Consider the following 22,926-nt stretch of genomic DNA (forward strand, 5'->3'; position numbering starts at 1 on the left):
TAGACTGGAATCCGCGCCCAGAAACCACCCAATCAGGGCCCCGATGCTGACGGCGAACCGGGGTGATCGGCCGATCGGCAATGGGCGCATCATCGGGCCCAAGGCCCCGGAGGTGGGGCTCCCTAAACTCCGGTAGGGACAAACGGGATCTCACCATGTAGGATCTGTTTTCTTCTTGCCTCTTGCCTCCGTTCGTATCGCACAACATCAAGCAGGACTTGCAAACTGAGCTCCTTGCTGAACGTCAACTTGTATCGCCTGTGAGATTGGAGCTAGCGTTGCTCACGACTGTGCTTACGGACCTGGGCCCAGACAGACAGACACCCTCACAACAAACGACGTTGCAGACGGGAGCAGGCACACCAAAGAATGATTTCCTCCATTCCACCTTCGAGAGGTGATGTCCGCAAGAGGAAATCCCACACAAAATCCAGAAAGGGATGCGGGAACTGCAAGCTGCGCAGAGTCAAAGTAGGTACCCTCTTCCCCCAAATTCTTCGCCCAGATATGTGCCATCTCTCAGCTCTCGCCCATCGCCCACCCCTTACCCTACATGATGCCAGCACCCGGAGTCAGTGACTTACACTCTTCCAGTGCGACGAATCTAAACCCCGCTGCAAGAAATGCCTCGACTACGGCGTGACCTGCACCTACGGCCCCGCCTCTGAGGCAGCATCACTATCGGTCGAGGTAGCCTTCGAAGTAGACCTAGCCTCCTGCCGTGTGAAACCCGCCGCCGCCCCTTCCCGAAAACCCGTGTCTTATCTCCCCCGCACCCTCCCTCCCCCGCTGCCGTCCACCGGCTCCCCCAAAAGCCCGGACGCGGCCTACCAACTAACACCCACCGACGTCCGCCTCCTGGAGCGCTTCCAAAAGCGCACCGTCATCAGCTTCGGCACGCCCACAACCAAGGACATCTACGAGCGAAAGACCCTCCCCATCGCGTTCCAGCACCCATTCGTGATGCACACCATCCTCGCCCTAACCCACCTCCACGACATGTCCCTCACAACCACGACACTTACCGCCAACCCCGCCTTCACCTACCACTGGTACCGCGCCATCTCCCTCCTCCACCGCAAGCTCTCCCAGCCCATCCTTCCCGCCGAGCGCGACGCCCTCTGGGTTGCCGCCGCCTTCGTCGGCGTCGCCTCCTTCGCCAACACCTCCGACATCGCCTTCCCGCGCGACGCCTGGCCCCTGCGCCCGCCCTGCTGGGAGGACCTCGACTGGCTGAAGCTCGGCGACGGCAAGAAGCAGGTCTGGCGCCTGACGGACCCGCTGCGCTCCAGGGGCATCTTCCGCGACGTCGCGAACGCGCTGTACACGCACGTCCTCCTCCCCGCCTCGAAGCTGAGGATGGGCGCCGAGGACGTGGCGTACATGCGCGCGAACCTGCCCGACGGGTTCTGCGAGCTGTACAAGCTGGAGGAGGGGCTGCCGGAGGATAACCCGTACTGGACGGCGGCGGAGTCGTTGGCGGCGTGTTGGGGGCGGACGGCGAAGCCCGGGTCGCCGGAGGAGGCGAAGCCGTTCTTGACGTTTCTGAGCAAGCTGGATCCGCGGTTTAAGGGGCTGCTGGAGCACAAGGACGAGAGGGCGATGCTGATGCTGGCGTATTGGCTTGCTAGGGTCTGTAACCGAAGGTATTGGTGGATGTGGAGGCGTGCTGTGCTGGAGACACTGGCAATCTGTGATTTCATCGAGCCTAGGTGGAGAGGACGCTGGGAGGTCAGATTGGTAGAGTTCCCGAGGATGATGGCGGAGACTTGCGGACTGTGAATGAGCACTTGAGAAACAGGATACGTGGGCAGTCACATTCGAGATGTGATCGTGAGTACATTATAAAGGAATGAATGTGTAAGGTACTCGCTGTACCTCCTGAATGTATATACCTGGTATCGCCGAAACCCAATGCATACTGAGAAAAGGAACGCTCCGTAAACAATCGTACAAACATAGCCCGGCCCGCTGTTCTCAGTGTTTGTCTTCCCGCAACAATGCTCCTCTTCATCCCTAGGCCTCGGCTAGAGAGGCCCTATTTTTGCTGTGCCATGGCGACTCCAAATACTGTGTTCGGTAGTACTCGAGGGCAAGTGAGTCAATGGAGTAGGATTAGCAACAACGACAGCAGAGGCGACGACGATGGAAGAGCCATCAGACATACAGTCGCGGTGCCGCAATCAAAATAGGACATTGACTGTTTAAGCCCCAACGCTGACCTCTTGGCCGTTTGCTGGCTTTTCCTCGTCGTTCCCGCTGTTAGTCACTCCGCCGCTCTCGGCGTCGCCATGAGGATATAATGGCTTGCTCGGGTCGTATCCAACCGATTTGACGATTCCGAGTCCTTTGGTTCTGCCCTCGCGGAACAACAATCTATCCCCAGGAGCAAGATACTCTGGTCTCTGCACAAAACGGAAGGCCACCGTCGCCCTGTCGCCCGTGCGGATGTAAGGGCGGTCGACGTCTATTATCGCGCACGTCTGCGACACAGGGCCAACGTGAAGCATCGCTTGGTACTTTGTTTTGATGGTTGTCGCGTGGGAGAGAATCAACACTGGACTAGTCAGTACATCTGCGTTGACAGACAAAAAAAACCGGTAGGGGATTTGGGGACAGGTCCAAGAACGACATCGTCAACGCCAGAGATGACAAAGCCACGGATGGATGTCGAAGCCAGAGACCGGCGACGATGCCAGAGAACGACGGGGACATTGTACAGTCATGGAACACAAGAAATGGAACGGAGATGACTCACCCTCAGCAATGAACTCTCGGTGCACCTTGGGGGCGGGCTGTCCTTCAAGTTTTGGCAGAACCACCATACCCTTCCGGACGTCTTTTCGCCTCAACTTTTTCAGGGCAAAACTGGCAGACTGGCCAGCAGACGCAGCAGGAACTCCAAGGCGCTTCCGCTCAATGGAGCGCACACTGGTTGGGACGAAGTTGCCCAACGAGTCTGGGCCAACGAGGACGTTATCTCCAGTGTGGATGACACCAGACTTGATGATTCCAGAGACGACAGTGCCAACGAAAGGCACAGAGAAGGTATCGTTGATATGGAACTCGAACGGCGCCTCGGAGTCATATCGGCCGTGATGTGGCAGGATGTTGAGGAATGTCCGGACTAGGTTGAGGTTCTCGCCAGTGACGTTGGAGACCTGGAAGACGGGGCATATCCTCTGACTGATGAATTGGGTGGCGGTGTTTATGCACTCCTCGCGGTCCTTGATGAAGATGGGAATCTTGCGAGCCCCAGGAGACTTCAGGATCTTGGTGATCTGGCTAATGGTCTGCTCCAGAATCTGGGGCGGGCAAATGTCGATCTTGGTGATAACGACCATCACCGGCACGTTGAGAGCGAGAGCGATGCCCAAGTGCTCTTTGCTCATACCGATCAGCCCGTTGTTGGCCGCTACCATGAGCAAGCAGTAATTGGGGCTGCTCGAGAGCAGGCCAAAGACGGTGGTGCGCAGGTACTTCTCATGACCAGCCAAATCGGTGAAGGTGATGACCTTTGCGCTCCGCTTCCCGATCTCCTCCCAGGACAGCTTGCGCCCAGGGGTGTCAGAGGTGACGACCTCTCCAACGGTATCGAACCCTAATATCTCCATGCCCACAGAGCTGGTTCTTCCCGTCTCGATCTCGTGCTTGTGTCTGAAGAGGTTGACTCGTGCTCTACCTCTGCCATCGTCGAGGTCGCCTTTGACTAATACACCCAAGAGAGAGCTTTTTCCTGCGTCGACTGTCATATATCGGTCAGTCATATGCAGTGGGTGAGGGGCAATAAAGCAGGACCACGCAAAAGGGCCAAAGGCGAAACCAGAGCGGAAGCACGAAGGAAAAAACAGAGCAGATGGATGAGGCCGACGTACCATTGCCAACGACGGCTATCCTCGTCTCGAGAACATCCTCGACGGTTGCGGGGGACTGACGGATCATGATCTTGCCGCTGCAGTGACTGTCCTTGCCCAATTTGGCACTCGGAGCTTCGACGTCGCCGCCAACATTCTTGGTGATGAGCAACTGACAATGGGCTCGTATCCTCTTCGCCGCCCTCTGAACTCTTGTGTACGCGGCGTTCCATTGCTCCAACGACAGAGCCATGGAATCACCATTGTTCTCGAAGCCCAGCTCGAAGACGGTCTCGCCGTGGCCTTCGGTTATCCTCTCGTTGAGTATGTCCTCCAGCTTCTTCAGGGATTCGTCGTCGTTGTCGGCGTCGGCAGCCAGGAGGAGGTCTTTGAGACGGACGCCAGGGCCGGCCGCATCAGCGAGGTCGAGGGTGTCGAAGAGCTCGTCAAGTTCGGCGTGCTGGTGCTCGGTGCCAGCCGCGGCGGCGGTGGCGGCTTTGGCATCGGTCGACTTCGCGGCGGAGGGATATCGCAGGGCTTGCTGTTTCTCGACGTAGTCGGCAAAGTCGCTAAGGGCAGCCTCGCCCCTGCGCTTCTCGTGCGGTAATGATTTGATGTTTTTCGTCGTCATGTTGGAGTGATGGAGGCGCGTTCACGTTCGTATCCTGATGATCATTGGATGTAGCGTCGCAGTTGCTCTCTGTCCAAAGCTTGGGAGACAATGACGCTAGAAATGATGGAGGTGAGAGGTAGAGTGGCGATGGGTCGAAGAGCGGCGCGTTGTTTTAAGGCTGATGCAGTACCTAGATTTGGTGTCTTTGGCAAGTGGAAAAAAGAGTCATAGATTGACTCGAGGCGGCGAAGTCAAAGAGCAGTGACAATTAAGGGCCCGAGGAGGACAGACCACTGCCGCTACTGGCTCTCCACCCCCGCCAGGGGGGGGGCCGCAAGCTGACCCGTTGCGCCGCTGCTTTACAGAACCGCGACCGGCTGCAATCGGATGTGACTAACTTGCCATCTATCTACCTTGATGTCGTTTCCTGCTTCGCATTTGGCCCTGGAATAAATATTTTGAGTCGCATCATACTGAAATATCATCTTAAACAACTACTTTCCAGAACGTTGACGCCACCTGCTATTCAATTGATCCAGCAATTGGCCTCATTCACCAACCGAGAACAGTTAAAGCAGCAGCTTCTATGAGTAACTCGGCGGGGCTTATCGATAAGAGCTTTGGCACGAGCCAACAGGAATGCGCCTGTTTGACGCAGCCCCGGATTGTGTTCTGCGTTCGTCCCACGCTTCACCAGCTCAGCTCAGCTCAGCCTTAAAGCCCCGCTGCCCCCATAGCTGGTGACTCTACGCATGGCCCCCGAACTGGGCAGAAGTTACGAGAAGAGCCGCTCGATTAGTGAGTCAAGGCAGAACGAGGGCTTCCACTTTGTATTCACCTCCATCCGGGTTTGTTGCGCCGTCTGTGGTGCTGCTTCTGTCAACTCCATGTCTTGTTCGTGCCATGGCCAACATAGTCCTGGGTACAGAAACGAGACTGACGAGTCATTAAGAACAGTGTTGATGAGAATCATGGCGTTCCATTGGTATAATTTTCTCTATCTTGGAATAAGCGATACCGTATCATGAACCCCATCTAATCAGCGCGCCAAGTCGCCTTGCCAACCAGTTGAACAGTCCTCAGCTGAGGAGCAAGACCTCCCTACACTGCCTTTTAGCAAGTTTCGGAGAGGTGATGTGCAGTATGCGCAAATAGAGGCCTCCGATGGTCAAGCCAAGCTTCGAGCAGGGTGGCATGAAAGCATAGCAGCAATGGTATTGGTGGCACGGGTGGCTTGTTCGACTGGGCGGGAAGCTCAGAGCATGATATGTTGAAGAGATGGCCATCGGCCCAGACGTATCCGCTTTGGTATGACGGAGGTTGCTTTCAATTGGTGTAATGAGTTGCGCTCGATCTTGAGTATGCTATGAAGATCCCTGAGGGGAGATGAGAACGACACTATCGCCTGCAAAGGGTCAGATACTGGCTTCAGGAGCGCGCCACAGAGACAACATACCTCGAACAAACAGCATCTCAGACTTGCGGCTGATGGTCTAGGGCCTTTAGTTAGTGGGTGATGGCCGGGATGGAGGTCTCGTCTCTCATCTCACCTTCACCTCCTCGTCCTCCTCGTCCTCATCGACGACGTAGATGGTCTCCTCGACCTCCCCCAGTACCAAGTTGCAATGGCTGTCGTATGCCTGAGATATAACGGTCAGCGAGTGTGAAGGAAGCCCCGACATTTTGCAAAACTCACATGAAGCCGGCCCTTAAGCTCACGGTCGCCTCTGAGCTTGACGAAAACTACCTCATCGAGCAGGAGCTTGACCAGGTCAAGAGGCTCCTGGACGTGGGAGGTCTCGTCGCCAACGTCCGCCATGGTGAGATAAAGGAAGAGCGGGCTCGATAGGGTCAGGAAGGATGTCGTTCAATCGGGTCGGAAGCGCGTATATCGACGGAGAGGCGGCAGCTCAACTGGGATGGCCGAGAGCAATGGTGGGTCCAGGCACACATCACACTCAGAGTTGTGCATTTTCGTCGCCCCCAGCTCATTGGCCAGCGGCGTCGGCGGCCGTCGTTATAATGTTCCGATAAAACAGCCCACAATGGGCAGCAGCCGTGCAACGGCTCGCCGGAAAGTGGGCCGCACTGGGTCCTGCCCCAGCAGCCCCAGCGCTTCCCGTCCGCTGTCCAGGGGTGGCACGGGGCGGACTGGAAGGGAGCAGGGCCCTAAAGCAGCCATCGGCAGGTGCTGTGTGTAAGAGCACGCGAGGAGGGGAGGAGCGATGCCCTGGAAAGTCGGGGTAAAGCCAGGGGAGGTGCTCCCGTCTGCTGCTGGGAGGTACCTGCCTTCGCATACCCGGCTGGTAAGATAGGCAGGTAGCTTCCATGCTTACCCTGCGCGCCTCCTCCTCACCTCGCTTGATGGGGCGCACCCGTGAGGAGGAGGGTAGGTTGGTAGGTGAGGAGGAGGAGGGACAGCTTGCAACTGTTATTTTCTTCTTCCGCCCAGGCCGTAAGCTGTTTTCCATCTTCTCGTCGATGCATCTTTTGCGCCCACCACCTTCTGCTGCGCCAGAACGACCCTGATTGTCCAATGCTTCGACCAACACGATCCTCTTCTGCATCATGACAACTTCTGCCAAGGCCAATGGCCTTCGGCAGCTCCTCCAGCTTCGTTCTCCTCCGCGCGGCACCCCCTCCCGCGTCCATGCTGCGCGACTACGACGATGCCTTCAAAGACACCAAACCCTCCACACCGTGGCCTCAACCGCGAGGGCTTCACCAGAGCAGCCTTCCCCGAATGTCTCGAGTCCAGCAAGACGATATTCTCAAGCGAGTACCCTGCGCGAGGTCTTCGAACCAAGCAAGAAACCGACAAAGGACGGGATCCTGGACAAGTTGCTGGGCGCGGTCCAGTCGCAGAAAACCATGGACATTTTCATGGAGCTCAAGGCACTGGGTACACACGATGAACCATATAAGGTCATGGAGGCCCTCATCGCACTGCCGGCGACTGCCTTTTCGGAGCTCGTGCGATCACTGGATCCTTTCCGAATCGCTCCGCGAGCCGATGTCACCAACGGATTTCGCATCTCGAGGGCGCTGGGGTACTTCAGCCCTGTTGCATCTCTCGACAACGAATTTGGCGTCCGCAAGCTTTACTACAACACGCTACAGCTAATTCGCTCGGTTCTCGACTTGCGTCAAAAACAAGGGCGAGACCTGACCCTGTCTGATTACATTGTGCTCCTACGATGCGCCGGCGCTGCATCGGATATCGAGACCGCAAAGGCTATCTGGAAGCAGTCAAGGGAAGGGGGGCAGAACAAGACTGCTAGTAGTGGGCTGGCCTACAACGAGTTTATGAAGGCCAGATTCCTCACTGAGCCGATTTACATGCAACGTGATCTTGCCAGAGTCCGCATGCGACCTCGCGATTTGACAGGCCACAGGAAGCGCTTCGCCAAGAAGAAGCTGTTGTATCGCCTGGACAGGCTGCGCCTGAATATCTTCGCACACCAACGCTCGTATTACGGACGGTCGCCTAATCAGCCAACGCACGACTTGCACAGAGTCCTCAGTCTACATCAACCGATCCGGCGTACCTACAGCGCCGTCAAGAAGAAGCGACTGACCGTCGACCGCGATATTCTCTCTACGTACTTCATTGCCTGCGGTAGAGCAGGATCTTTGAGGGAGCTACTCCGCCAGTTGTGGTCGACTTGGAGGATCAGTTTGACTGACTTCAAGAATCACCGCGATACCGACATCGTTGGAGGCGTGCTAGACCGTGGTCTCTTGTTCAGACCCAACTTACGTGTAATGAATGCCCTTGTCGATGCATTGGGATGCACCGGCCACGTCATTCTTGCCCGGAAGCTGATGATTTTTCTGTCACACAAATATCAAGTTCCGATTCCACCGGAGACATGGTCTTTGCTCCTCGAATGGACGCACGTCATTGCTTCCAAGCCGGCGTCGACCGAGTACAAGATTCTCGGAGACTCCAACAGGATCGTCGCCCCTGAAGATGTTCTCGATGTCTGGCACATGATGGTATCTGGAGAGCACGGATGGTCTGCGACTCCGGTTGAACCCGAATTCAAGGACTTCGACATCTACGTCAAGAACCTCATCGCATCTCGCCAAGTTGAGAGAGCACGGGAAGAGATGCGCCGTGGCGTTGCCATGTACGAATCGGCTTGCCAGGACGTGGAGACAGCTCTTTTCGAGAGGCTATACAGATCGGCGCCGCCAGAAGCTGTTACACGCCACATGCGGGCAAAAGTGAAGCAGCACATCGCATGGTTCGCCATAGAAGTATGGTGCTGGACTTGGCTTGAGACGTCCAGTAAGCTCTATCGGTCTAATGAGGCCTTCTCGTCGCGGACTATCCCTGCCTTTGTCGCCGAGTTCAAGGACTTCCTACCGAACCCGGCCACGTACAAGACGAGCGGCGGTACCGTGAGGCTCGAGACGCCGCAGAATTCCATGAGACATTCCTGGACGTCGCAAGTGACCCGAAGTCCGCCCACAGCTTTGCGCGTTCCCGATCGAACAAAACCCAAGCACACCCATCTCGGGGCTGACGGGGGTCAGGACGGCGAGGAGCGTCCGCTGATTCCCGTGGTGATGGAGTCGGGCAAGCAGTTGTATGAGACGACGACGATTAGGCTCAACCGATGGACGAAGGAGATGGTGCGAAAACGGACGGACCGTGTTTTCGGACAGCTGGAGAAGGGGCTTACATACGCCGACGAGGGAGTGGTGGATGAAGACCACGAGGCGTTTGGCCGCGCGCTGAATGAGGAGGCGTGGAGAATACAGAAGAGCGGACTCAAAAAGAGGCTAGTGCTGAGGAGTCTGCTTTGGTGAGGCACAAGACGTTGCATATATGGCAGTTGTCGCATAAAGCATAGAGGACCATATGCATATAAAATAGAGTTGAATCTGAGATCAAATTTCAGCATTTCACGACGTCTGAGTGACCTTGCCAAAGTGACAATTGAGAGTCGCGATTGGACTGCTGTAAGATGCCTGTTACGTACTCACTCAGACCAAGCAAGGGTGGCTGCAGCTCATGAAAAACCTAACTCACTCACATGCATTCAACAACAGGGACGCAAAATGATTTTTAACAATATTCGTTCCTACAGATCTGTTCGGTTCATACATGATGCTATGCCGTCGGTGTATTTTCTCTTTTGTCTTTCAATTTAGCCGCCAACGCTAGATGAACTTTTCTCTCTCTTTTTTCTCTTGGAGGGCAATCTTTTTTCTTCGGGTTTTGTAAAAGCTTTTCTTTGCATATATCGTGTGGTGATTTTTGTCGTTGTCGTGTCGTGGGCCGCGAAGAAAACCAGGAAAAGCCAGATGAAAAACACGAAAAAGAAAAAAAGACATGCGTAAGCTTCATGATACGAACGCCTGCTCATGAACGTGGTAGAGGGATGGTGTGGGTGGGTTGGACGGAGGGGGTATGTTGGTGCCGTTTTTTTTTCGACTTTTTTCTCTGGTGGTATATGCGCCTCTCTTTTTCTCTCTTTTTTTTTCTCATCCCTTACCTTCGTGACTCGTCATGGCTCTTTTGTCGATTTCCCTAAGATCTGCTGGCGTAGGATCTCTCGCTGCCGGTCCTGGAGACCTTGCTAGAGGAACGTCTGCGGTGTCCGTCGCGGTTGCTGTCGCGGTGTCTGCGCTCAGAGTGGCTGCTAGAGGAGATCCTGCTGCTCTCGGAGTGTCTGCTGGAGGAGCGCTTGCTCGAAGAGTGCCTGCCTTCGACGTATCTGCTGCTGGACGGGGGGTGAGAGCTCTCAGAGTGTCTGGGGTCGAGAAGTCTGCTCTCGGAGCGGCTGGCTTCAGGGAGGCTGCCGGCAGGGTGTCTCAAGCTGGGCTCGGAGCGCCTGGCGTCAGGGAGGCTGGCTCCGGGAAGTCCACTCGAAGAGTGTCTGCTGCTGGAGTGTCTGCTCTCGCGCTTCTCAGAGTGCCTCTGCTCACGCTCTCTTTCACGCTCACGCTCACGCTCGCGCTCACGCTTCTCGGCCTTCCTGGCTTCGCGCTCCTTGGCATCCTCCTTCTCCTCTCTCTTGCTCTCACGCTCACGTTCACGTTCACGCTCACGCTCACGCTTCTCGGCCTTCTCGGCCTTCTCGGCCTTCCTGGCCTCACGCTCCTTGGCATCCTCCTTCTCCTCCTTCTTGGACTCCGAGTGCCGGCTCTCACGCTTCTCCGACCTCTTGGACTCGCGCTCCTTGGTCTCCTCCTTTGGCACCTCGAAGAACTTGGTTTCGACCGACTCGATCGGGGCGAACTCGACCTGCTTGCCCTCCCGCTTCTCGGACTTCTCAGCCTTCTCGGCCTTCCTAGACTCGCGCTCCTTGGTGTCTTCCTTCTTTGACTCTCGCTCCTTGGTTTCCTCCTTCTTGGGCTCGGCGTGCTTGCTCTCGCGGTGCTTCGTCTCGTCCTTCTTGGATTCGCGGTGCTTCGTTTCCTCCCTCTTGCTCTCACGCTGCTTGCCCTCAGACTTCTCAGACCTCTTGGACTCCCGCTCCTTGGTCTCCTCCTTCTTAGACGACTCAGAGTGCTTCCTCTCGCGGTGCCTGGTTTCGGACCGCTTGCTCTCGGATCGCTTGGCCTCTGGCGGCGCCTCGATCACCGGCATCTCGACCGGAGGCATGTCCTCGACCTTCTCCAATCGTAGGTCGTTGATGACCATGTATCTGCTGAGGGTGATCCAGCCGTACCGGAACCAGACCATCTGGCTCTTATGCGCCATGGTCATGGCGGCCCACGCCGTGGAATATCCACCCTTGGGACCAAAGTTGTTCATGAACACCAGCCGGCTTGGGTGGTACTCAATGTCCGACTCATCCTCATCCGAGTCGGAATCGTCGTCGCTATCTTCCTTGTCCTTTTTGGGTTTCGGTAGCTTCTTTGGCGGCTTCGGCGGGTTGCTTCCTGGCGTGATCGCCCATGATAAAATTGTTGGTACCGCATCGAGGAATGTGCTGTACTTGCGCAAGAAGTTTACTGAAGTCAGTGTGTACATGTCCACGGGCGAGCGCCAGCGGCCGTTATCGGTCAGAGTGGAGATGAAGGTGCGGGCACCATGGTAGAGAGAGATGTGGTTCGGGTGGGAAGAGACTCCAGTCGAGTCGAAAGTGATTAAGATGTCGATGTTGGCATCCGGTTCCTCGCCAGCAGCTCGCTGGCGAGCAGAGTGAGGCGCAAAGGCGCGGTTCAGGAGTGTAGCGACCTTGGTTTTATCCCAGGTGGCGGTCATGGAGTCCCTGAAATCACTGCAGAAACTAGTCAGTTTGTGTTGTCGCACACAAGGCTGGTGAGCGCAGCCGGGTGGGCCCAAGACTTACGGGCTGTCAATAACAAAAACATCCTGCTCCTGGCGCAAGCCCAACTTCATGCCGCTCTTCACCAACTCCTTCTTGCGAGTTTCTCCGAGGCCATCGGCGTCACCTATACGGTTGCCCCCCTTGTCAGCCATTGCGCTCGATTGCCCCACCTGTCGCACCCCGCGGTCATCATTCTTCTCCTACCTGAACTCAGACACAAAATCTTGACATGGTTGCCCGTCTCCGGTCGCGTAAGAGCGAGGACGGTCGGCGCAAAGAACATGGCCTCATCGTCTGGGTGCGCGATCAAGAGGCAGACCCTCTTGTTCTCGAGAGCGGGTAACTGCGACGCTGCGAGGGGGCCGAGGCAAATATACAATGCAGGCGTGACGGCCACAATCAGGGCCCCCACGAGCAAAGAATCCATATTCACGGTGGCGGTTCCTGCAACAACTCAGTTTTCGGGTATTTTCAGGTCGACGCTCGAGGTTGGCCGGTGAGTAAAACCGAGCGGGGTGGCTTGGTTGAGTGCTTCGGTCGTGGATGCGGTGTGGCGTGTGTCGGCCGGCCGTGAGCTTTCGGGAAGGCTTGCGGATGTGGGATGTCGGCGGGTCGCAGAGGAAGAAGCGAAAATTTTCTCAAAAAAAGGTTACTAGAGTTCGTCAAGATTTGCTAAATGCTGGATATCAGAGGCAGGAAGGGTTATCGTCGCATGGAAGAAGAATCGGAAGGTTCGGCGGCGGGCGGGCAGAGCAGGTTGGTTTGGACGGTGGTGTGGGTGGGTGCTTGTCAAGAACTGGTAGCGGCACACGATCGGCTGGGAAATTGAGCGCAGTTGCTGGGGCCTGGAACCTGGACCTGGGACCGCGGCGTGAGGTGGGCGTGGACAAGTGGACTACGCAAAGTGCTGGGCTCGTTGAGGCGGCGTCGCGGGCGGTGTGCGTCGCATCCAAAAATCGAAGGCGGTGACAGATCGGAACAGTTCGTGTCGAGGGCTAATGCCTCTTGGAGGGGCTAGCGGACCCCGCTGATTGGCTAATCCGAGCTGCAACATGCCACGAACAATCCGATGACCTGCAGGGGCACAGAGCCTAGGTTATTTTCTGGCGACAGCGACAGCATTGGTACAGAGTAGCTGACAGCGGGGAGCAACCCGGACCTACCTGTCTTGCGCTGAACTCTGATTTGAGACTGTGTGTCTGCCTCTTTGTCAGCCGACTAACTGCACGCGATCAGACGACGAGAGACGACTAAGACGACGGCCTCCCTGCAGCTGCCATCCCAATCCAGACCAACCGAAGCGTCCCATCCATCCATCCATCCACGATCGATTACGTAGACGGTGAAGCTGAAGCTGTTGGCCGGACCGTCCCCGCTGGAAACAACAGGAGCTACGCTACCGCCAGAGCCGCAACCATGGCGAAGAAGATCAAGGAGAAGAAGGTGAAGGACCCCAAGAGCATCCCGCTGGCCCAGCCTGACAGGTCTGGGCCTAGTGAGGCGACGCTGCTCCAGCTGGCCCAAGAAAGGGGCCTTTTCCAGCAGGAGGATGAGGCGAGGAGCAAGCGCGGCCAGGTCCCCAAGGGTGCTGTCCGCATAGACAGGCCCACCGATGAAAGTGACGGAGAGGAGGAGGACGAAGAGGATGACGCCCTGCTGTCTCCCTTCGTGGACCGCATAATGGACTCGTTGCTGTGGACAGTCAGCCTTGCCATGGTCCACGGTACTTTTGATGTGCTAGTCCAGAACCAATATGCCATTGCAATCGAATGGCCAAGTGTCATCACCAGGACTGTGGTCGCGTTTCTTGGTGAGTGATGCCATTGATGTATGCAACCATGGACATCCAACTGACTGTGAATTCCACCAGTGCTCTTCTTCCTTTTCCACAACCTCCACGAACACCGCTCCAGCACGACCGTTATCCCGGGGCTTCCGCTGCGTTTCCAGCACCCCATCCGACAGGCCATCTTCTTTCTGACGAGCGTTTCTGCCGGGTGCTATTTGATCTATATCACCAACAAGTACAGCTATCTTGCGACCCTTAAGCAAGCTCCGACACTGGGTTGTCTGTGGATTTGGTCTGTACTCGAATTGGATCTGGCGGTGGCTGCGGCGAGTCTGGCTGTTGCAGGGGCATTCCTACTGCAAGGAGGGTACGACATCAAATGAGGTATCGACTGCTCGTCACTTCGATCTTGCCCTCTTCACTGGCCGAGAACTTGGCTGGCGCTCACGTCCTCTTTTTTCCGTCGGGCTCAACTGCGAGGAAGCTGATACCCGTCGCGACTTGGACGTGTCTACCCACGGGTGGTCGGCTGCGCTCCCAAGCCGATTTCTGTGCATCAAACGATAGACGAGGTCTTCCAGCCGATGGATCTGGGCCCTCTGCTCGGCAATCTGGTTCTCCATTCGAATAAAGCTTTCTTCGGATTTCGACTCCGTCCTGATGGTTTTTGACTCCAAATCGCGAATTCTCCTGTGCCAACGTCAGCGAAGCAAACGAAGTAGAGGTGGAGTGCCTACGAGGAAATCATGCTCATCTGTGTGAATTGGACGCGTCCCGTCAATGCTTCCCTCTGTCGCACAAGCTCCAGCGTCTTGGAACGAACAGGTAGCCAGGCCATGGCGACGTTGGTCGTGAAGGTCCAGCTCCTTGGCACAAGCGTCCAGTTTCCCTGGTTCTCGGCGTCTTGGCTGGCAGCCTTGGTCTCGGCTTCAGCCAGGAGCTCGAGGATGCGCTGCTCCAGCTTGATCAGGTCGTCCATGACAAACGAATACATCGCGTACTCTGGCTGGTGCTGTTGGCGGGCTCCTGGTCTTTCACCGGCAGCGCGGATGAGCTCGGACAGCCATGTGGACTCTGTCTTGAACCACGACAGGGAGGCCTTAACTCTGAAATACTCGTCGTCGCTGTTCCGCAAATAGGTAATTCTGACATAGACAGCGGCAAAAATTGCCACGATAAAAGTAAGGATGCCGGCGACATTAGCTGCGATGGATAAGGGGCTGTCTTGCTGCGTTACGGGATCCATTGGCGGGAGTCTCAAGATGGCGTGCTGGCTACGAGATGTTGAAGTTGATGTCGGTGCCAGAACCTCGATTGGAAGCAAGCCACTTCTTTTCCCTCAGCTCCCGTGGGCTGTTGGAGATGGCAGGATGCAACGGCTGGGAAAGAGCTGCCCTGGGGGCTGACCCAAGACACCACCCGGCGGTACCTGCCTTAGGTAACACCCCCGGCCAGCTCCATGGCGCACTCGGCCACCCCGTCCCTTGAGCGGCTCGCCGCTAAAAATCACACCCTAGCGCCGTCCTTGGCTGTCCGGGTGGGGCCGCCCTCCCGTCGTCTGGTGCAAGATGCGATACACCACGTGACGGCCCTCGATTGACCGCATCGCAACTTGTTGAACGATTCCCGTCATGAGGATGCGGATTTATTAAATTTAATGCGACAGGATCGCGTACTTTCTGCTTGCCCTCACGCTGACACCGCAAGACTGGTCCCGTCACTGGCCGCTATCAATCTCGCACCATCTGCCTCCTCCGTCATGGCAGCGGGTTTAAGTCGAGTGATTCACGCAGTCTACGAAACACTGTGGTCCCATCAACGACTGTCAGTTTCGTATCGAAAATCCTTTAGATATTGCATGTGGTACGATGAGGCTTCGCGTCCCAGATCCGCCATCAATCTGCCTCAGATACCTCTAAAGAACAGTTGCGTGATGGGAGCATGAGGTCTCTTGCCATTCCAATTAGTTTTCCAAACCGGGCATAGTAGCAGTTTCGCTGATTCAAGCATCCATCGCCGATTTCTTCTCCAAAGAACAATCCTGAAAACCTGATACTCAAAAATAGTCGAAATAAAAAAAAACTTCGTCGAACTTGAGCCTCCTGCTTCCTCTCGTTCCCCTATTGTCTCGTCAACTATCAAGTACCGAATCGAAAAGTCAAAGCCATCGACAGCAGGTTCAAGAGCTACCATCTTCAGGCAGCTGTTTCTCGACTGCGAAAGGTTCTTTCTTCCAAGCCAGCAAGACCAACCGAACAGGAAGCAGCGCCTTCCTCTCTCGCGCTCCTTCCTCTAGCTTCCTCCTGCAACCACCACCTCAACCGCTAGCCCTCGAAAACTTTTCACTTCAGCCCTCACCACCCTCTGCCTCGAAGAAGACTTTCTATCCCACACCCACCTTTTGTTTACTTCTCTTTCTCCTCCACCACCCGCCACTTCCTCCATCTACTCTACCTTCACAAACCATCTCTACCACAACTTCTTCCACAACCTCACACAATCTTCCTCCCACCCTCTCGCGTTCACATCGAACAAGATCTCAAGTGTTCCATCACGAGCTTCCTTACCTCGCGTGGATTTCTGTTGTGAATCTCCTTCGTCGAATCGCTCCGTTCGCAACACACCTGTACCTCTCACTGTTCATCACCTACCCGTCGCAACACCTTCACCCTCTCAGGTAAGCACCATCATCACTGGAAATTTCCCCATCTCTTGTTTCACCATTCTTACACTTTCCAGACTCGAAGCAATCATGTCTTCCGGCAACAACGCTACTCCCTACACCATTCCCTACACCGGCGCTCCTGGTAAGCAGGTCGCTGAGGGAATCGTTCCTGCCTACTCCCAGCAGCCTGACCCTGTTGCTCAGCCCGCTTCTCCTCAGGACATGATTGCCCAGCCAGCCTACCGTCGCCCTTCTGCGGTTGAGGCTCCTGCCAGTCCTGACATGGCTCACTCCATGGGCGAGTCTGTTGCCCAGGGTGGCGGCGTTGGCGCCGTCCACACCAACGACCCCAACTCTGGTGTCCGTCGCAGTTCCGTCATTGCTACTGCTCCCGTCGGTCCCTCTGACAACATTCCTGGCCGCTTCGCTTCTGCTGCCGCTGGCTCTGATGGCATCGCCATCATCCACCCTCAGCATACCGGCGCCAAGAACATCCACACCTCTCAGCAGACTGAGAAGGAGGGTGCTCAGACCCCCGAGCAGTACCAGGTAAGCTCTTTTCGATCCCTCATTTCAGCTGCTCTTCTCTGACAGTTGTAGCGCCCTTCTGCCTTCGGCATGGATGGCTCGTTCGATGATCCCGACATCTTGAACAGTCCTACCCCTAGCCGTCGCAGCCGCTCTGCTAGCCCCATGCTCGCTCGAGAGCTGCAGGCTGCCCATCTGGAGGCCCAGAATGCTCGCCGTGAGACCCAGCGCATGGCCCATGCCTACAACGTTGTCCAGCAGGCCAACCTGAACTTCCAGCAGGCCAATGTCGCCTTGCAGCAGCACTGTCTGTTCTATCAGAGCAACGCAGAATTCCACTACCAGAACTACTGTGTGGCTCAGAGCCAGACCCAGAACCTGCTCAACACGTCTCGCCATTTGCAGGATGTTGTCTATCTCCTCGATAACAGCGTGTACCGCAGCGATCCTGTTTTCCACGATTCCCTCCCCAAGTGTGTGCTGAGCCAAGTGGACGAGGTCCGTGGTGACTGGGTCGCTGATGAATTCGCTGCGGCCTATGCTTAAGCTGCGAGCATGAATCTGTGAGTACTTTCCCCTACTGTTACTCACACCGTGACAAAATCAGTCTGACTTGTGCAGGATCCACTCCATTGCTCTGTCGCTTCACCTAACAGCATGGCAAAGGGACCCGACAGTCTGACCATGTCGCTGTAGCTGTACCCTGCGGCACATCCACACTCCCTTGACACTAACATCATTATCTGGCAACGGCCTTCACACACAAAGCCGCCCTCTCACGTTCATTACCTACCCACGCGGGCTTTGCATCACCGCCCTTTCTTGTCACGTCGCATCGCATGCAGACCTTTGTTCTCACTCCGACTCTATTGTCGCCAGCTCTTCTTTGGTCTTTTGATCAACAGCTCCTTTCAAGCATGCATTTTCAGCAGACATTATACTTGTACGACTAATACGGATCGACCCCTCTTCTCCCTCACATCGCGGTCAAGGCTCTTTCCTCTTTTCCTACTGTCACGAAACACCCACAGTCATTACCTCTCTACGCTCATCATCATTGATATCCTCGCTTAATGGACAGCCTAGTTTGTCACTCTTTTACCGCAGGGATTTGGAATTTGGTTGCAAAAACGGTTTTTCTGGAATGGTTTGGTACAGGGCTACTTTCAGGAATCAGCACGGCAGTGCTGGCAAGGCTTTTACACGGATACTGGATGGCAGACGGTTCTGGATGGAAGATTGCACCTTAGATAGAAAACGTAGGGAAGTCACAATCAAGAGCTTCTCTCATACTTGTGTACATTGGTCGTGAATGTGTGCCGTAATTTCAGTCACTGAGGGGGCTGGGCTGGAAGCGTGACAGTGATTGACGTCGTGTATCTACTCATATAAAGTACGCCCGCCGCTGCTGGGTGTCCATCATGACAAAAGCCTAACGTAGACACATCAACCATGCCGCGCCAAGTCACCGACGAACCCGGGCCCTCGCGCCCACGCTTCCAAACCGTCCGTAGCGCCCGCAACTCCAAACACGACGTCCCCTGCGGCGAAAACTGCCTTGTCTACCCCAACGGCAAGCTCGACCACACGCCAGGGGGCGTCTTCGGTAAGTTTGCGCAGTACCTCGAGCTCGATCTTAAGACGCGGCCGCCGAGGGACACCTGGGTCGAGGAGAAGGGTAAAAGAAGGCGTAGCAAGAGTGGGCGGCACCGGAACTGTGAGCGGCCGAATCGGTTTTATCCTGACGATGATGATGTCGCGGAGGAGCCAATTATGGATTTCGAGGATGGACCTACTATGGAAGGAGTTTAGTCAATATTGCGGCTGAACGACTTGGGGGAAGGGGCAGGGTGTATCCAGTGCGTCTGGTGCCCAAGGGCGAGATGAGGCCGGCGGATGAGGTTGCGCGTGAGTGGCAGCGTGCCAGCGTCGCGAAGATGAGCGGCAGGAGAGTCCTGATGAGGTCAGGGCGATGGGTACCCCGGAAGTTGGGGGAGGAGGGCCACGCCGTATGACCTGCGTCGCGACGATGGCGATGAATGGCGATGACGACTCGGTGGTTGAAAGACCGGGAGGGCTTTTTTGGTAGGCTAGACCGACTCGACATCTTCATGGCCGTACCCCTTTCAGTAGGTAGTAAGTTCATTATTTGGGCGGCAACAATTGGTTGCTGAAACAATAGACAAAAAAGAATACAAAAAAGAGTGGCCAGGACGAGAATCGAAAGGTACGTACGACGACTAACCGCGGAACGTCAACACCAGCTAGTCTTCGCACAACTACCCCTCGACCACCCGTCCTGGCTGTGGTAGCTGTGAGCAGGTTCTGCGGACTTTGACTGCTGGGCAACGCCGCTTGCCTGGGCAGGGTTGGACACACCTTAGAGACGCCAGTATAAATTCAACTGGTCCGTCTCGTTATACTCTTCCTATGACCAAATGTCATCTTTTGTTTGTCCCAGTTCTAGCTTCAGCTAAAATGCTAGCTTCGATTGGTGGCATTCTAGACGTCTGTTTCCTACGACGCGTGCGGCGTTACGCTCGCGCCCAAGGCAGCCCGAATACCAAGCCAAACACACGCGGGATAGCAGGTGGAAGGGACAAGGTGAAAATAGAAATTTGATTTCCTTACATGTATCCGCCCAGTAACCATTCTCACGCACGATAACGGTGTTCAGGTCCACCACTCCACAACCTCACTGGAGTTGGCGAACACCAGCTCATTGTGTGCTGTGTAAACTCAGCAACCCGCCAGTCTTCCAACGCTTCTGGGAAGCAACGGCGCAAGCCTCCGGGCAGCGTCTCCTGCTGTTGAGGATATCGAAGTGCCTATAAAAAACACGATCACCCCATTCAAACGTATTGACACAATATCCGGGAGCCATTGTAATGATGTTTCTCGATCACGTCTCCCCTCCCGAGTCGATTCTTCGGTGTCTGAGGCGAAGAGCCTGCAACCCTCAAACCCAGTCCGCGGCACGGAACTGGATTATGCCTATGCGTATACACCATGGAAGCTGACGAAGGAAACCGACTCAAAGTGACGCTTTTTTATTCCTTCGATGCTGCAGAAAGCCCCTGTTGGGAAATGAGGCGGCATGCAACGGCCCAGCTCTTCCCAGACAGGTAGGTGCGTAAGCAGCAGACATTGCACGTCATGCCGCTGCGTTCATGAAATAAACATACTAGCTACTCATTCGGGTCTTTTTAATAGCCAGTCTTGCGCCTGGATTTTGGAAGGACTTTCATGTAGAGTCACAGTCTCTGACGTGCCACATGACGCCATCCGCCAACTCTAGGGGCCTCGGCGAAGTTGACCTGTGAGTACGAATATGTGGCGAGAAACAATGCAAAACAATGATTGAAGCAACAAATATAGTGGATTGATGTGATGCTTTCCCGTTGATCCAGGTGGCTTGAGACTCAACATTGCAGCTTTATCTAGCACTAAGACGGGATACATGATCGGTCGGGTTCGGTTTCGCCTATATTTTCTTGATAAGAGTCGAGACTAATATATGACACATGTCTGAATACTAATCCAGGATCACACTCGCCATCAATCCAGGCCAACGCTAAGAGTAATATTCCAATGCCTGTCCACCTCACAGACATGGACCACACAGCTTGGGCCTCCTTTCCTTTCCAGGGTAGTAATACACGCGCTCATACGGAGTTCCTGCGTCATACGGGCTTCCAACCTTCTCTGATACAGGTACATATGGCCATTAATCGCGGCCATAGGCGTGGAGTCTAGCTAGAAGGCGAGCCGAATGATCTTTGATAAGCAGGCAGAGGCGTGGATGAGGGACGGTCTGACCGCAAGCTTTCGTTTGATACTTAACGGGTCATTTCTAATATAGTAAAATATTTGTTCATGGTGTTTTCTGGCCTCCTGGTGTAAATGCCCCGTACCCAACAAAACCGCATTTGTTGCTAGAATGAGGTCTGCCCTCGCGCCTGTTGAGGTTATATACTGAAGTCGTCGGATGCTTCCAGCCTGCATCTCCTATCTCTCTAAGAAACTCTGTATACTGTTGAGCTCTCTGACCATATGAGTGCCACTATCTAGCGACAGGAGTTCATCTGCAAAGCGAATCTAGCAGATCAAAGTCCCAGGTTCCCCATGAGGCAGGTGTTTGGAAGTTGAGAGTACAAAACAGTCCAACTGATCGTCGCCTAGTTTCTGTCTTATGTCGTGGACTAGATTTTATTCGCTTTCATGCGATCACCCTGTCAAGATCAAGCTCATTGTTCTGAATGCCCTCGCAAGGAAAAGTTTAGATTGAGATGAAGGACACCAAAAGGCGTATGTCGGTATAACCGTCACAGACAAAGACATGCCCCAGAAGACTCAAGGCCTCCAAGAGATCATCATCGTGGTAGGTCATGGGCCGGAAGCAATCACACAACATTTGCATCAGCCTTGTTAAGACACACGCCTTGGGATAGTGTTCTCTTTGGGTTTGTGGGGAGAAAATACCAGGAGATTCCTACCACCGTTTCACGAAAGAGGCTGTGCCTAATGAGCATATAAGGGCACTGTATCCTAATTGTTTGATTGACAGAAATGGGAAGTATCGATAAAATGCGTTCATCTCATCCACCCCGGACAGCGTCACACCTTTTGTGATTGATGAATCTGCAGAAGTGGACGCGATTCTTGATGTCTACCCAGATGGCGTGCTCAGGGTGTATACTAGCAGCATATTCCTCATAGACAGTCTGCGGATGAAGACGGTAAGCGACGAGATAAAATGAAGAATTGGGCATGCTTCAGCGTTTGGAGACCATTTCCAGAGACCAGGGTGCGCACCCACACAAGTTGTCGCAACTGTCTGTACTCCAAAGACTTCGACACCATTATCGTCTGGCGTCGGAGGCAAACGGAGACACTATTACACAACGGCATACCTAAAAATACTGTCCTCTGAACCGTTAAGTATGGTAAACAAGTAGTGTGAGGCCATTCGGCAGGGAAAGTCTCAAAGACGAACCCAAGTTTTGGCGATTTTCAACATTGGGGTAGTGAGTTGACCAACACACAGGCCCTCGTCCTCCAAGAGAGAGAACTCGTAGGGGATGATCTAGGCTACAATCCCAGAGAAGTGTGAGCTCTTATGCCGAATAGTCAGAGTATGGTTTCCGAGAGCTGGGGACCACGGACTGAGATGACAGGAAACACCACCAGCTATACCTATGTCTGCGAATGGATCACCTTTCGGCAATGACGATCAGTCCTTCTCTACTGAACCCGACTCTTCAAACTCTAACGCCTCTTTTTTCCTTAAAAGTTTTTTGTTTCGTTTGGGCTGGCTAAGGATCTGCAGCCAAGACCGGCATTAATACCGAGGGCAAGGTGGCCCAGGACGTGAACACCGCGACCATTGATGGCTTCAGGTCGATGTGTATAAATTAGGGCCTGAACACCTTGTCACATGGCTTCTATTAATATTGAATAGAAGATATATCTTGTTGGAACGGGAAGCATAAGGGCACTTCTCGCGAGGCTCAACATCGTACTACCTACCGCATTCTGTCGGCGCGAGGTCCGCCAACGTTGGTGCTGCAATAGTCTTGAATACGCCGACGATACTTATGCCGGTATACGGCGCCAAATGCACTCAGGTATAAGTAAGTCTACGGCTGTGACTAGAAGAGCTCTGCCGACCTTGAAAGTCGACGTTGGCCTCCCGCCGACGTCCGACTTCGACTTCGACTGCTGCTGCTGCTATTGATGCTCAGCTAGCGAGCAACGGCGCTCAATATTTATAAGACAATTGCAAATTGCAGATGAAGCTAGCTGGAGTCTGAATGTTTTTGTGCTAAGTATTAATGTCACCATACCATCCGGAAGGAAGAAACACCGTCGCATCGGCCCGGCGCCGAAAGCGACCCCACCAAAGCCGACACCGACCGTCGCACCCCGCCGCCTCAAGTGGAACAAGATACAACCTCCCGCATTTTTATTTGCCGTTTCATGTTCAGCTCCTCAACTCACGACATTCATTTCAAACAAATCGAAAACCTCAACCACCTAGGCAGCAGTCCGCCCTATTCCAGCCCGCAAGTCAGCCCGCGAGGCAACCGCCATCAGCCCCCGCCACGGCAAGCTAAAAAACCGCACCGGCCCCGCGTCCGGCTCACCTTTCTCAAACCTCAACCTCACCGGCCACCAAACTCATC

The 22,926-nt window shown here is 54.8% G+C and overlaps 9 protein-coding genes across 9 annotated transcripts; 5 read left to right on the plus strand and 4 right to left on the minus strand.

Moving 5' to 3' along the window:
- Positions 1 to 43: 43 nt before the first annotated feature.
- On the plus strand, positions 44 to 1,782 carry COL26b_008906 (uncharacterized protein; the record flags this gene model as incomplete). The annotated part of the gene is made up of 2 exons (XM_053181652.1): positions 44 to 112; positions 595 to 1,782. 2 exons carry the CDS (start codon positions 44 to 46, stop codon positions 1,780 to 1,782), a joined length of 1,257 nt encoding a protein of 418 aa, XP_053034410.1.
- A 422-nt stretch (positions 1,783 to 2,204) lies between these two features.
- On the minus strand, positions 2,205 to 4,485 carry COL26b_008907 (uncharacterized protein; the record flags this gene model as incomplete). Its single annotated transcript, XM_053181653.1, has 3 exons — positions 2,205 to 2,557; positions 2,759 to 3,745; positions 3,876 to 4,485. 3 exons carry the CDS (start codon positions 4,483 to 4,485, stop codon positions 2,205 to 2,207), a joined length of 1,950 nt encoding a protein of 649 aa, XP_053034411.1.
- A 1,346-nt stretch (positions 4,486 to 5,831) lies between these two features.
- LSM3 (U4/U6-U5 snRNP complex subunit lsm3) lies at positions 5,832 to 6,286 on the minus strand (the record flags this gene model as incomplete). The annotated part of the gene is made up of 4 exons (XM_053181654.1): positions 5,832 to 5,872; positions 5,924 to 5,960; positions 6,018 to 6,107; positions 6,164 to 6,286. The coding sequence occupies 4 exons, from the start codon at positions 6,284 to 6,286 to the stop codon at positions 5,832 to 5,834; spliced, it is 291 nt and encodes a 96-aa protein (XP_053034412.1).
- Positions 6,287 to 7,035: 749 nt separating this feature from the next.
- COL26b_008909 (uncharacterized protein) lies at positions 7,036 to 9,285 on the plus strand (the record flags this gene model as incomplete). The annotated part of the gene is made up of 1 exon (XM_053181655.1): positions 7,036 to 9,285. One exon carries the CDS (start codon positions 7,036 to 7,038, stop codon positions 9,283 to 9,285), a length of 2,250 nt encoding a protein of 749 aa, XP_053034413.1.
- Positions 9,286 to 10,009: 724 nt separating this feature from the next.
- On the minus strand, positions 10,010 to 11,911 carry COL26b_008910 (uncharacterized protein; the record flags this gene model as incomplete). The annotated part of the gene is made up of 2 exons (XM_053181656.1): positions 10,010 to 11,708; positions 11,781 to 11,911. 2 exons carry the CDS (start codon positions 11,909 to 11,911, stop codon positions 10,010 to 10,012), a joined length of 1,830 nt encoding a protein of 609 aa, XP_053034414.1.
- A 1,264-nt stretch (positions 11,912 to 13,175) lies between these two features.
- COL26b_008911 (uncharacterized protein) lies at positions 13,176 to 13,931 on the plus strand (the record flags this gene model as incomplete). Its single annotated transcript, XM_053181657.1, has 2 exons — positions 13,176 to 13,569; positions 13,630 to 13,931. 2 exons carry the CDS (start codon positions 13,176 to 13,178, stop codon positions 13,929 to 13,931), a joined length of 696 nt encoding a protein of 231 aa, XP_053034415.1.
- Positions 13,932 to 14,281: 350 nt separating this feature from the next.
- COL26b_008912 (uncharacterized protein) lies at positions 14,282 to 14,794 on the minus strand (the record flags this gene model as incomplete). The annotated part of the gene is made up of 1 exon (XM_053181658.1): positions 14,282 to 14,794. The coding sequence occupies one exon, from the start codon at positions 14,792 to 14,794 to the stop codon at positions 14,282 to 14,284; it is 513 nt and encodes a 170-aa protein (XP_053034416.1).
- Positions 14,795 to 16,300: 1,506 nt separating this feature from the next.
- On the plus strand, positions 16,301 to 17,287 carry COL26b_008913 (uncharacterized protein; the record flags this gene model as incomplete). Its single annotated transcript, XM_053181659.1, has 2 exons — positions 16,301 to 16,762; positions 16,814 to 17,287. 2 exons carry the CDS (start codon positions 16,301 to 16,303, stop codon positions 17,285 to 17,287), a joined length of 936 nt encoding a protein of 311 aa, XP_053034417.1.
- A 906-nt stretch (positions 17,288 to 18,193) lies between these two features.
- COL26b_008914 (uncharacterized protein) lies at positions 18,194 to 18,462 on the plus strand (the record flags this gene model as incomplete). Its single annotated transcript, XM_053181660.1, has 2 exons — positions 18,194 to 18,419; positions 18,440 to 18,462. The coding sequence occupies 2 exons, from the start codon at positions 18,194 to 18,196 to the stop codon at positions 18,460 to 18,462; spliced, it is 249 nt and encodes an 82-aa protein (XP_053034418.1).
- Positions 18,463 to 22,926: the final 4,464 nt, after the last annotated feature.

The sequence above is a fragment of the Colletotrichum chrysophilum genome (assembly GCF_026319265.1).
Source record: "Colletotrichum chrysophilum strain AFK26 chromosome Unknown scaffold_81, whole genome shotgun sequence".
In the NCBI taxonomy this organism is placed as follows: Eukaryota; Fungi; Ascomycota; class Sordariomycetes; order Glomerellales; family Glomerellaceae; genus Colletotrichum; species Colletotrichum chrysophilum.